The 16176-nt window shown below is 44.2% G+C and overlaps 1 protein-coding gene across 1 annotated transcript; it reads right to left on the bottom strand.

Moving 5' to 3' along the window:
* Positions 1–1592: 1592 nt before the first annotated feature.
* Positions 1593–13129, bottom strand: efcab12 (EF-hand calcium binding domain 12). The gene is made up of 8 exons (XM_023995758.1): positions 12324–13129; positions 9180–9386; positions 8839–9088; positions 8499–8662; positions 8147–8360; positions 3282–3489; positions 2979–3107; positions 1593–1966 (listed from the first exon to the last, which is right to left on the bottom strand). The coding sequence occupies exons 1-8, from the start codon at positions 12801–12803 to the stop codon at positions 1741–1743; spliced, it is 1878 nt and encodes a 625-aa protein (XP_023851526.1). The 5' UTR covers positions 12804–13129; the 3' UTR covers positions 1593–1740.
* Positions 13130–16176: the final 3047 nt, after the last annotated feature.

Below are 16176 nucleotides of genomic sequence, written 5' to 3'. Positions count from 1 at the left end.
TCGTCAGCAAACTTAATGATGGTGTTGGAGTCGTGCTTGGCTACGTAGTYRTGGGTGAACAGGGAGTACAGGAGGGGACTAAGCACACACCGCTGAGGGGGCCCAGTGTTGAGGATCAGCGTGGCAGATGTGTTGTTGCCTACCCTTACCACCTGGGGGCGTCCCCTCAGGAGGCCAAGGATCCAGTTGCAGAGGGAGGTGTTTAGTCCTAGGGTCCTTAGCTTAGTGATGAGCTTTGTGGGCACAATGGTGTTGAACGCTGAGCTGTTGTCAATGACCAATATTCTCACATAGGTGTTCCTTTTGTCCAGTGGAAAGGGCAGTGTGGGGTGCGCTTGAGATTGTGTCCTCTGTGGATCTGTTGGGGCGGTATGCGAAATTGGAGAGGGTCTAGGGTTTCCGGGATGATGATGTTGATGTGAGCCATGACAAGCCTTTCAAAGCACATCATGGCTACAGATGTGAGTGCTACAGGGCGGTAGTCATTTGTCATCTGGGGTGGTCCGTCAACTGGGTAGTCAGGTCAGGCTGCGGTCAAGCCCCTGTTACTTTTCCTTCGCTCGCAATCTTTCAGGTGTCAGGGTGGTCCGTGAACTGGGGAGTCAGGTTGGGCTGCGGTCAAGCCACTTTTATCTTTCCTTCTTCCCAGTCCTTCAGGTGTCAGAGGGGTCCGTGGACTAGGGCAACAGCACCAATCGCGGTCAAGCCACTGCTACTAGCACTGTCCCATAGTCCGTTGAAAATAAAATAGAAGAGAGAGAAAGAAGGTAGAGAGAGGGACACAACCCCTAACGCTAGTTATCATTGGCTCACAAAACTACCTTGAAGTATCCCTTTAAAGGGGGAGATGTCATAGCGYGCACGACAATGTGACTGCATGTAAWAAAGCAGTAGGTGGGTTTTCTTTGGGACAGTCTTGAAAGATCGTCATTAAAAACTACTCACCTAAAAGGATACTCCTCTGACTGGTGTCGTGGAAAATTGCGAGATTATGTTATAGTGCTTGTAAGATTATATTATAATCTTTGTATTGCATTAGAATGGTTGTTTTATTCGACAGAATAGAATCTGTCGACTATTGTGTGTTCAGTGTTCCACTGAGGATGGGCCTCTATGAGATAGCACTGACAGAGGAGATTTACAATGTCTTTGKTCAATAAAGCCTAAAGAGCATTCCAGATAGTGAGGTAATGTTTTTGTACTATGAAGTACCAGGAACGAGATTAGAACCTCGTCTTAGAGACCAAACTGAATGATAATTTATAGCTAATGCTATCTGGCTATGGGATACTCCTTTCTCAAGTATAAGGCCCTTTGTGAAGAGTTCCTATTATCTATGGTTTGTCATGTCAACTAGGGGGGTGTATCTTGGCTATAAAAGATATTGGTATTCTTTTGTAGGCACTCTCAGAATTCATTATAGACACTGAATTGATCTGAGAGTCAAAGGACGATTTTAAAGCTCATAWTATTAAAGATGAAGTTTAAGTATAACTCTGACTGGTGTGTGGTTTGTAACTCTCCTCATTTGGTAATACAGGACATTGCCACGACACTGGACATTCACTTTATATTATAGTCTTTATTAGCTTCAAAGACGAAATAATCTCAATTAAAAATAGCCTCGTGAAATGAAGAGGAGACCCTTGGATAAGACTGTAACCATAATCTAACAGCAAAAAGTCTTTGAACTCCCACATGAAAGTACAATATTGTATCTGGAGCATGGAGTAAAGCGCTCTACAGGGTGTAGGCCTTGTGTCCATCTATGTCTCCAGAGGTGGAGTAGCCCCTGTCGTTGACAGGCCAGCTGCCGGGGCTTGGGGCGGGAGAGCGGATGATGTGCTCAAAGAGGACCCCTTCAGGAGACAGGCCCACTCTGGGCAGGTAGAGTCTCACATGGTTGTCCTGACCAGTCCAGAAAGCGTTAGGGTCGGCTCTACGGCTGGACGGCTCCCTCATGTTGCTGCTCCAAACAAACAGAACATACACACTACACATGTTAAACAGTATACATTCTTGTTGCTGTGGCTACTATCATTGTGCACTCTTAGAAAAAAGCGTTCCAAAAGGGTTCTTTGCAGAGYGCTAGGATTTGATCAGAAGAACCCTTTTAGGAAGACAAAGGTAAAGGGTTCTACCTAACTTTTAACATCCTAAGAACCGTTTTTGGAAGATGATTTTTTGGAAGGCAAGAATGGTTCTACATAGAACCATATATACTATTTCCCAGCATGCTCTATTGCAGGAAGATTATCAGAATTATTTGTTTTACTGTAATCKGTGTTTTTGAATGTACATTGAATGTACCGATTTATTGCACCCGTTACTGAGATGGTTGTCCCAGTTTAGATTATTGAGGTAGTCTCAATATTCAATCTTCTCTACCTTGGCAGTCATTCTGAATGCAGGTTGCGGGTGATTAACAATTCCAGTTGTTGGATATCTTAACTCTGCCTGGATTCCAATAGGAATTACACATCACTTTGCAAGCCAGCATAATGTGACTTGCAGGCCTGATGTGGCCTGTAAACCAGGAGTGTTAGGGTATAATGTGGCCTGTAAACCACTGTGTTAGGGTATAACTAAGCCCTCAAAGAAATGCTTTATGATATATGGAATATATTGTCAAAAATATTTTTATTTTAAAGGCTAATAAGGCTAGTAGAACCGTTCATAGAGAGTTCTAGGAAGAACCCTCCAAAGATAAAAGGGTTCTCGGTAAAACACCTCATAGACGATTCTAGGAAGAACCTTTAGATGATAAMATGKTTTTTGGTAGAACCATTTGCAGGGGGGTTTTGAAGAACCCTACATAGAGGGTTCTAGATAGAACCCTCTGCAAAGGGTTGTACCCAGCACAAAAAAGGGTTCCCCGTGGGGACAAACCGAAGAACGCTGTATGGTTMTACTTAGCATATTTTTTTCTAAGAGTGTGGCTGCTTGCTATAATAACACTTATGTCACTTCCTCCTCACCTGGTCATGTGGGTGTACTCCTCCCTGGTCAGCCAGCACTCTGTCTTGTGTCTGACCTCAGCTCGACCTGTGGACAGGGTCATCATCTTGGGGCCCCGACGTACAGACCTATGGGAGGGGTACAAAGGCCTGGGAGAGAAGTCAGAAAACACCACAGGTAATGTCAGAGCTGTTGACCTCTCCCTCACTGTCAGAACTGCATGTGGTATAATACAAACTTAAATCACTATTCTCTGCTTGATTTGACTGTCACTGTGTGGTCAATTTGATCATCTATCTGCGGTTGATGACATAAATACTCACGTATCCTTGCAGACTTTGTGTAGAGCGGCCTCTTCCTCCAGGCCATGCTCCTCTTCTTCCTTCTCTTCGCCCCCCCGTGGGGTACTGCTGCTGTAACCGATCCAGGTCCTCAGACGGCCCCCACACCCCGGCATGGGATTGGTTCCTGCCTGCCTCAGCACGAGATTCTCTGGACCCCCTAGGACATGGTCCCCTGGATGCAGCAGAACTGAGGAGGAGCAGGACACACACACACCTACAATCAAGGTGCTTTAAAGTGCTATTAATCAGTAATGAAGGGTACTTGTCACATAAGGTCATGTGATTAGAATAGAAAAGGTGTCAACATCATCTGGAATTGTTTTTGTATGTAAAGCCAAAGGGGTATATGTTTGTGCTTTACCTAATGCCTGCCTCACGGTATTTGGGGTGCTGTGGGTGCTGCAGCACACCCTGATAAATATAAATACTTTTGCCCAAATTAGGCAATAAAAAAAGTATTTCCCCCAAAATTACATTACTCCTGCCTGAACAGACATAAATTAAATCATTCAAAATACTACACCAGAGAGCATCATTTATCTACAGAGGATCAATAGCTTCTAAAAAAAAATAGCTGTGGATTAAGTTTTATCACAAACACTTACAGTCGGGAAGGCCGCAATTAGGGCAGCATGCGTAGCAAATATAGAACAGCTTGTTGCATTGTGGCCATGGATACAGGATAATCCATWGAAGGATTTTGGAACCTCTAATCCTGGCACTTTGACTGTTAAACTCATGGGTACACTAGCATTGGCTGGCAGTCCTGACTTGAATGGGAACTGCCATCTATGGGTTATATTTCTATGGTTGCGGCTGTCAGTTTAAAAAGAGAAGACTAATCTGTCTGTAGAAGCAAAAAAAAAAATCTCAACAATTTTGGAGCAATTCTGAGTGAACTGCACTGATTTTCAAAGTAACTTATCTTCAGATATTGGAAAGAGCACATCACCGGTGAGTACCCTATGCTGCATCTTCATCATTGGGTGAGTCAGTGTCACTGGAAAATGTATTTTGTAGCCTATACTATACACTGAGTATACCAAACATTAGGAACACCTTCCTAATATTGAGTTGCCCTCAGAACAGCCTCAATTTGTGAGGGTATTGACTCTAGGTGTCAAAAGCGTTCCACAGGGATGCTGGCCCGTGTTGTCTCCAATGCTTCCCACAGTTGTGTCAAGTTTGCTGAATGTCCTTTCGGGTGGTGGACCATTCTTGACACCAGAGGAGGCTGGTGTGAGGAGCTATAGGAGGATGGGCTCAATGTAATGGCTGGAATGGAATCAATGGAACGTTATCAAACAAATCAAACATATGGAAACCACGTTTGACTCCGGTCCATTCAGTCATTACAATGAGCCTGTCCTCYTATATATCCTTCCCACCAGCCTCTGCTTGATACACACGGAAACTGTTGAGTGTGAAAAACTAAGCAATGTTGCAGTTCTTGACACAAACCGGTGCGCCTGGCACCAACTACCATACCCCGTTCAAAGGCACTTAAATCTTTTGTCTTGCCAATTCACCCTCTGAATGGCACACATACACAATCCATGTCTCAATTGTCTCAAGGCTTAAAAATCCTTCTTTAACCTGTCTCCTCCCCTTTATCTACACGAATTAAAGTGGATTTAACAAGTGACRTCAATAAGGGATTATAGCTTTCACCCGATCAGTCTATGTCATGGAGAGCAGGTGTTCGTAATGTTTTGTACAGTCAGTGTATACTATATATCATGTTTTTGTTAGGAAAATTTGGCTCTGGACAWGTGACTGGGAAGATTTTAATTTATCATCTGACATTTGAGAAATGTACTGGTTATCCATATGCATTGGGTGTGTAACCTAATAGGGCGTCCACCCACGCAGCCAGCGCCATCAATAAACCAGGGATATTGGCCAAATGAGCCACATTTACATTCCTTACAAACAGCCTATAACAAATTACAAAAACACTATTCCTTGTGTTTCCATGTGTAGCATATGCAAAACTTTATAGCCTATTGTTATATTGTTTTGACTTTCCTAAAACAATAATTGTCCACCTCACGGTTCAGCTGTCAGAGATTTGAGCAATAAATGCATCAGGGCATTGCATGCATAGGCCTGTATAGCTAATTTCCCCCATCGGACACCCCCTAACTTCGGACACTCTCTAGCGGTTGGAGGACTAAATCACCTCGAGCTCAACATTTAAATGGACTGCTATGCTTAGGTGTCTACTGTATGATATTCATATTTAAAAAATGAATATAAAGGAAGAGAACCCAGCTTAGGCCTAGCCTCAGAGAGAGATAGAGACATGCCAGCTGCATGCTACGACACCAACATGSATTTCTTTATCCTTGTCAGATGGGCTACTGAGTCTGCTWTACAGATATAGGCGTACAGAAGGAGATTCATTCGTACATTTTCTATCAGAATATTTTTTTTAGACAAGTATTATATTGTTAGATTGTAGGAGTAACTCTGGTAGACCTAAACATTATTTGTCACCTCAAGTTCAACTGTCGGAGTCAGTTGGAATGCGGGTGTGCTCTACCTTCATATACTGCAGTATACGCTAATAGCCCCACCAGACCAAACCTTCACAAAAGTTCCTAAACTTTATTAGGGTAATATCAAAAGTAAGTCAAGCCATTGTTTATAGGTAAAATACGAGAAGGATATTATATCGCGGCAAACACAACATTACAGTTGGAACTTAATTTGGCCAAAGAAAATGGGTCAACAGAATGAAGCAAAACACTTGGAACTGGGCTTAAACCTTCACAAAAGTTCCTAAACTTTATTAGGGTAATATCAAAAGTAAGTCAAGCCATTGTTTATAGGTAAAATACGAGAAGGATATTATATCGCGGCAAACACAACATTACAGTTGGAACTTAATTTGGCCAAAGAAAATGGGTCAACAGAATGAAGCAAAACACTTGGAACTGGGCTTAAACCTTCACAAAAGTTTTGAACAGGCTATATTGCAGCAATTACCAAGAAAGGCTAGTGCCTAACTTACCCAACAAATGACAGCAATAGACTAATTATATGTATTTAACAAAAGGTCTACTTATACAGTACCTATCTTAAAATTAAAACTGAGCACATAATTAAAAAGACAGATCAAACTTAATTTAGCCAACCTAAATTTCTCTACAGAATGAAACAAAACACGTTTTGCATATTTAAAGAACTGGTTTAGATACAGTTGAAGTCGGAAGTTTACATACACTTAGGTTGGAGTCATTAAAACTCATTTTTCGACCACTCCACAAATTTCTTGTTAACAAACTATAGTTTAGGCAAGTCCTCTAGGGCATCTACTTTGTGCATGACACAAGTAATTTTTCCAACAATTGTTTACAGACATATTATTTAATTTATAATTCACTGTATCACAATTCCAGTGGGTCAGACGTTTACATACACTAAGTTGACAGTGCCTTTAAACAGCTTGGAAAATTACAGAAAATTATGTCATGGCTTTAGAAGCTTCTGATAGGCTAATTGACATGATTTGAGTCAATTGGAGGTGTACCTGTTGATGTATTTCAAGGCCTACCTTCAAACTCAGTGCCTCGTTGCTTGACATCATGGTAAAATCAAAAGAAATCAGCCAAGACCCCAGAAAAAAAATGGTAGACCTCCACAAGTCTGGTTCATCCTCGGGAGCAATTTCCAAATGCCTGAAGGTACCACGTTAATCTGTACAAACAAAAGGGGGAGGCTTGCAAGCCGAAGAACACCATCCCAACCGTGCAGCACGGGGGTGGCAGCATCATGTTGTGGGGGTGCTTTGCTGCAGGAGCGACTGGTGCACTTCACAAAATAGATGGCATCATGAGGTAGGAAAATTATGTGGATATATTGAAGCAACATCTCAAGACATCAGTCAGGAAGTTAAAGCTTGGTCGCAAATATGTCTTCCAAATGGACAATGACCCAAAGCATACTTCCAAAGTTGTGGCAAAATGGCTTAAGGACAACAAAGTCAAGATATTGGAGTGGCCATCACAAAGCCCTGACCTCAATCCTATAGAAAATTTGTGGGCAGAACTGAAAAAGCGTGTGCGAGCAAGGAGGCCTACAAAMCTGACTCRGTTACACCAGCTCTGTCAGGAGGAATGKGCCAAAGTTCACCCAACTTATTGTGGGAAGCTTGTGGAAGGCTACCCAAAACATTTGACCCAAGTTAAACAATTTAAAGGCAATGCTACCAAATACTAATTGAGTGTATGTAAACTTCTGACCCACTGGGAATGTGATGAAATAAATAAAAGCTGAAATAAATAATTCTCTCTACTTTTATTCTGACATTTCACATTCTTAAAATAAAGTGGTGATCCTAACTGACCTAAGACAGGGAATTTTTTATATAATTAAATGTCAGGAATTGGGAAAAACTGAGTTTCAATGTATTTGGCTGGTGTATGTAAACTTCCGACTTCAACTGTAAATACATACGGATACAATAATAACAATGATATAAAATAATAATAATGATGAAACAAAGTATTATTTTGGCCATTTTGTGCTAATGTCTTCTATCATGCAAATGACGTAGAATTGCATGAAATGCGTTTATTAAAGGCCCATTTGTTTTCCAGACCCTGCTAAAACATGTTAACCCAAGTGTGTAAATCCTAAAAACGTGTCTGCTCAACTGTATGCCACCATGMAAATGCGATTATAGATGCATGCAATGCATTATTATAAAGGTGTCCACCCCCATCCAGCACACCCAACTAAACCTCTTTCTGTGGCTATGTGCTTGGGTGTCTAGTGTACTGTGTTTGTGTATTGTGTGTGTCATATTTTCTGTATGTGTGTTTTTCTATGGGTCTCACCTCTCTCCAGTGTGGCCTGGTTGACCGTGACCCCGTGTGTGTGACACTGGTCCAATGAGTCCAGGTACTCCCCCAGACACTGTCTCCTGAACTTGTCCAACGCTCGGGCCGTGTCTCCTCCCAGAGAGGACGGGTGGGAGTGGGCGTCCTGGGTGGTGTTCCCTGTACACACTGTCCTCATGATGGCCAGCACCTCCTCATCCTGTATGCCCTCCTACAGACCAGGTTATAGTCAGAGAGTGAGAAACATAGAGAGAATGGCCGTAATAGCCTTGATGCTCTGTAGTGACAGTTGTCTCTGGACAGGAGGTGTCCTGCCTGTAGGATTTGATTGTGTTGGTCCTGCCCTCACCTTGATCCTGTTGCGGCGGTGCTGCTGTATAAGGGCCTGCTCCTGCTGCTCCTCTAGAGACAGGGGAGTCTGCAGGCACAGCTCAGGACTGGGGAGGGGCAGGAGCTGGGCACCATGCCTCCCTGACCCACGCTTAAGACCACGGCTCCACACTGGCCTCCGTGCTGAGAGGAGCAGAGGGGATAGGAGGGAGGAGAGGGGAGAGGAGAGGAGACAAGGCAATGGGRGGTCTTTCTAGCACTGCATTTGTATCCATTTAATCACATCATACAACTTAACAATGCTACACAATGCTGATTGGGTGATGAGCTGAGAGGATCATGTCTCCATCTTTACTAACCTGGGATGCTCGGAGACCGCTGCTCCCTGCCCCTCACTCTTTCTATTTCCCTGTTGCATCCCTTCTCCAGCTCTAGCTCTCCTCTCTCTGTCAGGCCCCTGCGGCCCCAGCTGGCACTCTCCTCCTCCCTCTCTAGGCTCCAGGCCTTGATGCCCTCCGCCAGGTCCTTCACTGTCATCGTGTCCCCTTCCATGCCGCTAAGAGTGGACACCAGGTCATCCAGATGCTCTGGCACCACAGGGAGGCCCTCCTGGTGGAGATGCATCAATATCAATAAACACACACATAGGCCTACACTCACACGGATTGCCATGTCATTATATTATTCATAGGATCACTACCTTCTCAAACACAGCTCGGAGGTCATTCCGACTGATGCGTCCCGTGCCATGTTTGTCAAGCCTCTTGGCCAGTTCAGAGGGTCGGAGCTTGTGAGTGCGGAGGTACCTCCTTACCTCCTTTACCTCGCGCAGTTGGGACCGGACTGCGCGTGTGCGAGGCACATTAGCCCGCCGAGAAGGCTGGGTTGGGCTGGCACGTGTTCTGGCCTGGAGAAGGGACAGAGCAAGTAACATAATGGGGTCTATGAGCCATGGAGGCATCACTCATTGATGATTTCCCAGTGAACACATAGTTTAGTACAGTACAGTAGAATACAGCATAGTAGATTACAGTGATGTACAGTAGAGTACAGCAGAGCACAATAAAGTACAGTGTAAAGAACTATATTGTACTGAACTGTATTCTACTCTACTGAACTAAACTCTACYGTACTGAACTAAACTCTGATATGCTCTACTGTACTGTGCTGTATGGTGCTGTACAAACTTGTAAATAAAATAAAATCACATTTTATTTGTCACATGCGCCAAATACAACAGGTTCAACCTTAATGTGAAATGCTTACTTACAAGCCCTTAACCAACAATGCAGTTCAAGAAATAGAGTGAATAAAGTATTTACTAAATAAAMTAAATTCAAAAATAAAATAAAAAGTAACACAATAAAATAACAATATATACAAGGGGTACCAGGTTAGTCAAGGTAATTTGTACATGTACTGTAGGTAGGGGTAAAGTGACTATGCATAGATAATAAACAGCGAGCAAGTAGCAGCGTAAAAACAAAGGAGGGGGGGTTGTCAATGTAGATAGTCCGGGTGGCCACTTGATTAATTGTTCAGCAGTCTTATGGCTTGGCAGTAGAAGCTGTTAAGGAGCCTTTTGGACCTAGACTTGGCGCTCCGGTACCGCTTGCCGTGCGGTAGCAGAGAGAACAGTCTATGACTTGGGTGACTGGAGTCTATGATAATTTTTTGGGCCTTCCTCTGACATCGCCTAATATATACAGTAGGTCCTGGATGGAAGGAAGCTTGGCCCCAGTGGTGCGCCTTACGGTCGGATGCCCAGCAGTTGCCATACCAGGCGGTGATTGAACCGGTCAGGATGCTCTCGATGGTGCAGCTGTACAACTTTTTGAGGATCTGGGGACCCATGACAAATCTTTTCTCCTGGGGGGAAAAGGTGTTGTCGTGCCCTCTTCACGACTGTCTTGGCGTGTTTGGACCATGATAGTTTGTTAGTGATGTGGACACCAAGGGACTAGAAACTCTCAACCCGCTCCACTACAACCCGTCGATGTTAATGGGGGCCTGTTCGGCCCTCCTTTTCCTGTAGTCCAGATCAGCTCCTTTGCCTTGCTCACGTTGAAGGAGAGGTTGTTGTTCTGGCACCACACTGCCAGGTCTCTGACCTCCTCCCTATATGCTGTCTCATCRTTGTCGCTGTTGTGTCGTCAGCAAACTTAATGATGGTGTTGGAGTCGTGCTTGGCCATGTAGTCGTGGGTGAACAGGGAGTACAGGAGGGGACTAAGCACRCACCGCTGAGGGGSCCCAGTGTTGAGGATCAGCRTGGCAAATGTGTTGTTGCCTACCCTTACCACCTGGGGTGGCCCGTCAGGAAGTCCAGGATCCAGTTGCAGAGGAAAGTGTTAGGTCCCAGGATCCTTAGCTTAGTGATGAGCTTTGTGGGCACTATGATGTTGAACGTTGAGCTGTAGTCAATGAACAGCATTCTCACATAGGTGTTGCTTTTGTCCATGTGGGGAAAAGTCCATGTGGAGTGCGATTGAGATTGCGTCATCTGTGGATCTGTTGGGCCGGTATGCGAATTGGAGTGGGTCTAGGGTTTCCGGGATGATGGTGTTGATGTGAGTCATGACCAGCCTTTCAAAGCACTTCATGGCTACCGACGTGAGTGCTATGGGGCAGTAGTTATTTAGCCAGGTTACCTTCGCTTTCTTGGGCACAGGGACTATGGTGGTCTGCTTGAAACACGTAGGTATTACAGACTCGGTCAGGGAGAGGTTGAACACAAAGGTTTCTGTTCTGCTGTAYTGCCGATGCACGGAAAACCCAGCCAGCTCTATATTATCCATATAGTCGTTCAGCCACGACTCGGTGAAACATAAGATACTACAGTTTTTAATGTCCCGTTGGTTGGATAATCTCAAACGGACATCATCAAGTTTATTTTCCAGTGATTGTAGAGGCGGGTTACACACTCGCCGATGAATTCTCACAAGGCACCCCGATCTCCGCCCCCTGTATTTCCGTCTTTTCTTCACGCGAATGACAGGGATTTGGGCCTGGTCTCGGGGAACCAAAACATCCTCTGCATCGGACTCATTAAAGAAAAACTCTTTGTCTAGTTCAAGGTGAGTAATCGTTGTTCTGATATCCAGAAGCTATTTTCGGTCATAAGAGACGGTAGCAGCAACATTATGTATAAAATAAGTTACAAAAATTGCGAAAAAACACACACAATAGCACATTTGGTTGGGAGCACGTAATATGGCAGCCATCCCCTCGGGCGCCATTCTACATCATTAAAGTTAAAAACTCCATTAATACGTAGATGTCTATGATTGGTTCAGATTTGGTCCGGTCAGAGCAAACCAAATGTGGTCTTGTTTGGGGGCGGATGTCATTATAATAATATCCTGCATGCTTCGCAAGTCTTTATTTTTTACATTTACATTTTGGTCTTTTAGCAGATGCTCTTAGTCAAAGTACTTACCGCCAGTGGATTCAATTAAGGCAGATAAACAACCACATATCACAGTCTTAGCAAGACTGTAAAAGAGTGTTATTGTAGTTTGTGTTCTGTTGTGGTTTTTTGTTGGTCTGAACTTGCCACTTCTAATGCTTTTTGAAAAACACATAATGGGAAGAATAATAAATATTCCATAATGCAATCTTCAGTTGRCTCCAATTAGAATAAAAAATTATGAATGTGATAATGCTTTCTATATATAAGTGAATGAAAGTATAGTTGAAATTTGGCCATAGAAACAAAAAAATTAAACATTTTAATTAAAGGTCTATTCAACTTTAATTCAGAACCGAAAATGAACCTGATTTCAACGCCTGGAAAAAATGTCTACAATACATATTTTCAACATAATTTTGCTCACTGGGGTTACCTTAAGAGCCTCAGGAGGTGTCAAAGTAAAACCCAGGACAGGTGAGGGAGTTCTCCGTTTCTTTTTCTCTCTTTCCACAACCAACATCTCCAGCTCGGTCACGGTCGGCTTGCTGTTAACCCACTTCGACAAGTCTCCGAGACTATCGAACTGTCGACGAAATGACCTCCTTTGGTTAACCCAGTCTTGGTGCTTCGCGTCATTAACTTCCAAAGGCATCACTGTCATTGGAGCACCACTGACTCTGTCCCCTGTACCCGACACCATGGCCGCCACTGACCCATATCGGCTTTTTGTCAGCACTTGGCTTTCAGGCTTCGGCGTGCAAACGGGCCGTTTGGGCATCGGTGGCGCGATGAAAACCCTGTCCCGTGTTTTAGCGGGACCGAACACTCTGCTTGCCATTTTGTAGAAATATGTCTGCGATAAATCTCTCTTTTTAATCCGCGCCAGTTGTTCCTTTATCTCMAAATCATCCATTTTTTGTGTGCTGACCTATAGACCTAATCAAATGAAACAGTTTTGGATTTATATTGTATATAATGTATTCCTATTGTAAATTGAGAAGTAGCGACACCAGTTCTGTTTTCAGCATTCGACTTGTCATGGCCATCTACTCTTGGGGAGTAGCGCTGGTTCTCGATCCACTCGTGCGTGTTTACGCATGGTAACCATGGAACCTTTTGTTGCTTTTGCAGGGGCCACTCCATACTGTAGATGCGGTAAAGATGTCAGTCGAACTCGACCAACAATGGAATTGTCATGGAAACGCGTGGGGGTCAAAGTAATGGACTCCAGGATTTTTGGAGTCGACCCCGACTCTGACTCCTGTTGTTGGAGTCAAAAGGAGTCGACTCCTGTGGTTGGAGTCGAAGACTCCGAAAACAAGCTGAAATTGATGCGCACACATGTACACACCACCTCATTATTGCAGAGTCCTACTAGACTACATGTGGGTTCAAGAGGACTGGTATGAGCATTATGCTGCCTATTTGGTCATCAACTAGAAGGTGATGTGTTGGAACTAGAATATTTCAGTGATATTTCTGCTGTATGCAGCCTTGACAATGCGGGGTGGGTGGCTGGCTGTTGATGTCCTAGGTCAGGGCTCTCCAACCTTGGTCCTGGAGAGCTACCTTCCTGTACATTTTCACTCCAACCCCAGTTGTAACTAACCAGCTAATTATTGAATCAAGTGCGCTAGATTAAGGTTGGAGTGAACCCACAGGATGGTAGTTCTCCACGAACAGGGTTGGAGAGCTCTGTCCTAGGCAATAGATCGCAAAGCAGGGCATCCCCGCTAAACCTTGTGAAAATGCAAAGTTCACTTTCTCATCCATAAATGCATCTCAAGTGCAAATATGGTTCAGCAGCTCAAATCAGCCGGATGGGGTGCATTGTTATTAGGAAGGTCGTCAACCATGGATCGCTAAAATAATGATTATGATCACACTTTATCAATTTAAATATTATGAGAACATCTATACATTTGGCAGCCAAGCACGAGTTATCAGTATAGCCTATGACGTTGAAATATCTTCATGCCTACAATAAAACCCTCCAGGCTTCTGTCGTAAAAGTAAATTATATTTTAAAACGTTTAGAATTACAGGGGGCAGTTTGGAAAAAAATATTGTTGTGAATTGTCCTCTGGAATAACACACATGCTTGGATAATAATGACAAAACCAACATCTCTAGTAATACCGTCCGAATAGGGCTATACCATGGTAAAGAATAGGTTTATCAGCATAGTGCCCCGCGGTTCAATAAATAAGCTATAGGCACAATACTTTTTATTGCACATTTAGGGCTAATTAAACTGATGCATTTGGCGATGTTTAATTTCAATTAACTGGCACAATGAAGAATAGCTTAGCCATACACATTGATATCCTAATATATACTTTAATATAATTTTGGTGAATTTACAAGGCATTGCTCGTAAATGACAGATTTGACGAATATCCACTTTGTTAGATCACATTTGTTCAATGTGTGCCAAAGATGGCGCTGAAGAACATGGCTGACGTTTTACATTCTCCCAACCAATTGTGCTATTTTGTTAGTTTCTTTTGCATTTTGTGTTACTTATTTTAACTTATTTTGAACATAATGTTGTCTTATGACCGAAAATACCTTCTGGACATCAGAACAGAGATTACTCACCGCAGACTGGAAGAAATGTTTTTCTTTAATGAGTCCGACAAGAAGAATATACTGTACTGCTGTCACTGGAACAGGGCCAGATCCCTGTCATTTGCTTGAAGAAAAGACGCAGGAAAAGAGGCCGCAGATCGGGCTGCCTTCTGAGAATCCGTAGGCGAGCGAGTAAACTCCCACTGCCATCCATTCTTCTTGCTAAATTGATGACCTACGATTAAGATTATCCTACCAACGGGACATTAAAAACTGTAATTATCTTATGTTTCACCGAGACGTGGCTGAACGATGATACGGATAATATAGAGCTGGCAGGATTTTCCATGCACCGGCAGTACAGAGAAGCTAAGTTTGGTAAGACGAAGGGTGGGGGTGTGTGTTTATTGTCAATAACAGCTGGTGAGCAATGTCTAATATTAAAGAAGTCTGAAGGTATTGCTCGCCTGAGGTAGAGTACCTTATGATAAGCTGTAGATCACACTATCTACCAAGAGAGTTCTCATCTATATTATTCSTAGCYGTCTATTTACCACCACAGAACAAAGCTAGCACTAAGACCGCTCTCAACCAACTCTATAAGGCCATAATCAAAGAAGAAAATGCTCACCCGGAAGCGGCGCTCCTAGTGGCCAGGGACTTTAATGCAGGCAAACTTAAATCAGTTTTACCACATTTTTACCAGCATGTCACATGTGCAACCAGAGGGGAAAAAAATCCTAGACCACCTTTACTCCACACACAGAGATATCAGGTTTCAGGTAAGACCCAGGTGCAGACTGTGTTGAAATAACAATGTTTATTGCAACCACAKCGGCAGGCAGACGACAGGTCAAGGCAGGCAGGGGTCGATAATCCAGAGTAGCGGCAAAGGTACAGGGCGGCAGGCAGGCTCAGGGGCAGGCAGGCGGGCTCAGAGTCAGGACAGGCGAGGGTCAAAACCAGGAGGACGAGAAAAAGAGAGACTGGGGAAAAACAGGAGCTTAGAAAATGCTGGTTGACTTAAACAAGACGAACTGGCACAGACAGACAGAAAACACAGGTATAAATACCCAGGGGATAAGTAGGGAAGCTGGGCGACACCTGGCGGGAGGTGGAGACAAGCATAAGGACAGGTGAAACAGATCAGGGCTTGACAGTACCCCCCCCTAGGGACGCCACCTGACGTCCTACCTGGGCGCATTCCTGGTTGACCGGGGTGCAGGCGCTGGAACTCAGAGATGAGTTCGGCCTATAGAGCKCCCGTTCTGCGCTCTAACACCCATGGGAATGGAGAGGGGTTGAGTGGTGATGCCCAGCTTGGATGCCAGGGAAACATCCATGAGACTCACATTGGCCCCCGAGTCGATGAGTACCTGGAGAGACTTGGACTGGTCACCCYACCGCAGGATGGCACGGAGAGGGGGGCGGGCAAGGGGAGACGAAAAATTATCTTTAAATAAAGGCCCACTAGAGTACTCAATCCAACGAATTAACTAGGTCTCTTGAAGGGACAGGTAGACACAATGACCGGCAGTACTGCAATACAGACAACTCTGGGTCTCAAGTCTGCCTACGCGTTCGGCTGGAGACAGCCTAGCCCTGCCGAGCTGCATTGGCACGGGAAGAGGTGAATCGTCAGTCTCCGGAGGCTCTTGGAGGGACTCGGGTAAGCTCGGATCCTCTCGGGACGTAGACGCCAGGGACTTCCGGAG

The sequence above is a fragment of the Salvelinus sp. IW2-2015 genome, linkage group LG1 (assembly GCF_002910315.2).
Source record: "Salvelinus sp. IW2-2015 linkage group LG1, ASM291031v2, whole genome shotgun sequence".
NCBI lineage: Eukaryota > Metazoa > Chordata > Actinopteri > Salmoniformes > Salmonidae > Salvelinus > Salvelinus sp. IW2-2015.
This window is presented reverse-complemented; position numbering and strand designations above follow the sequence as displayed.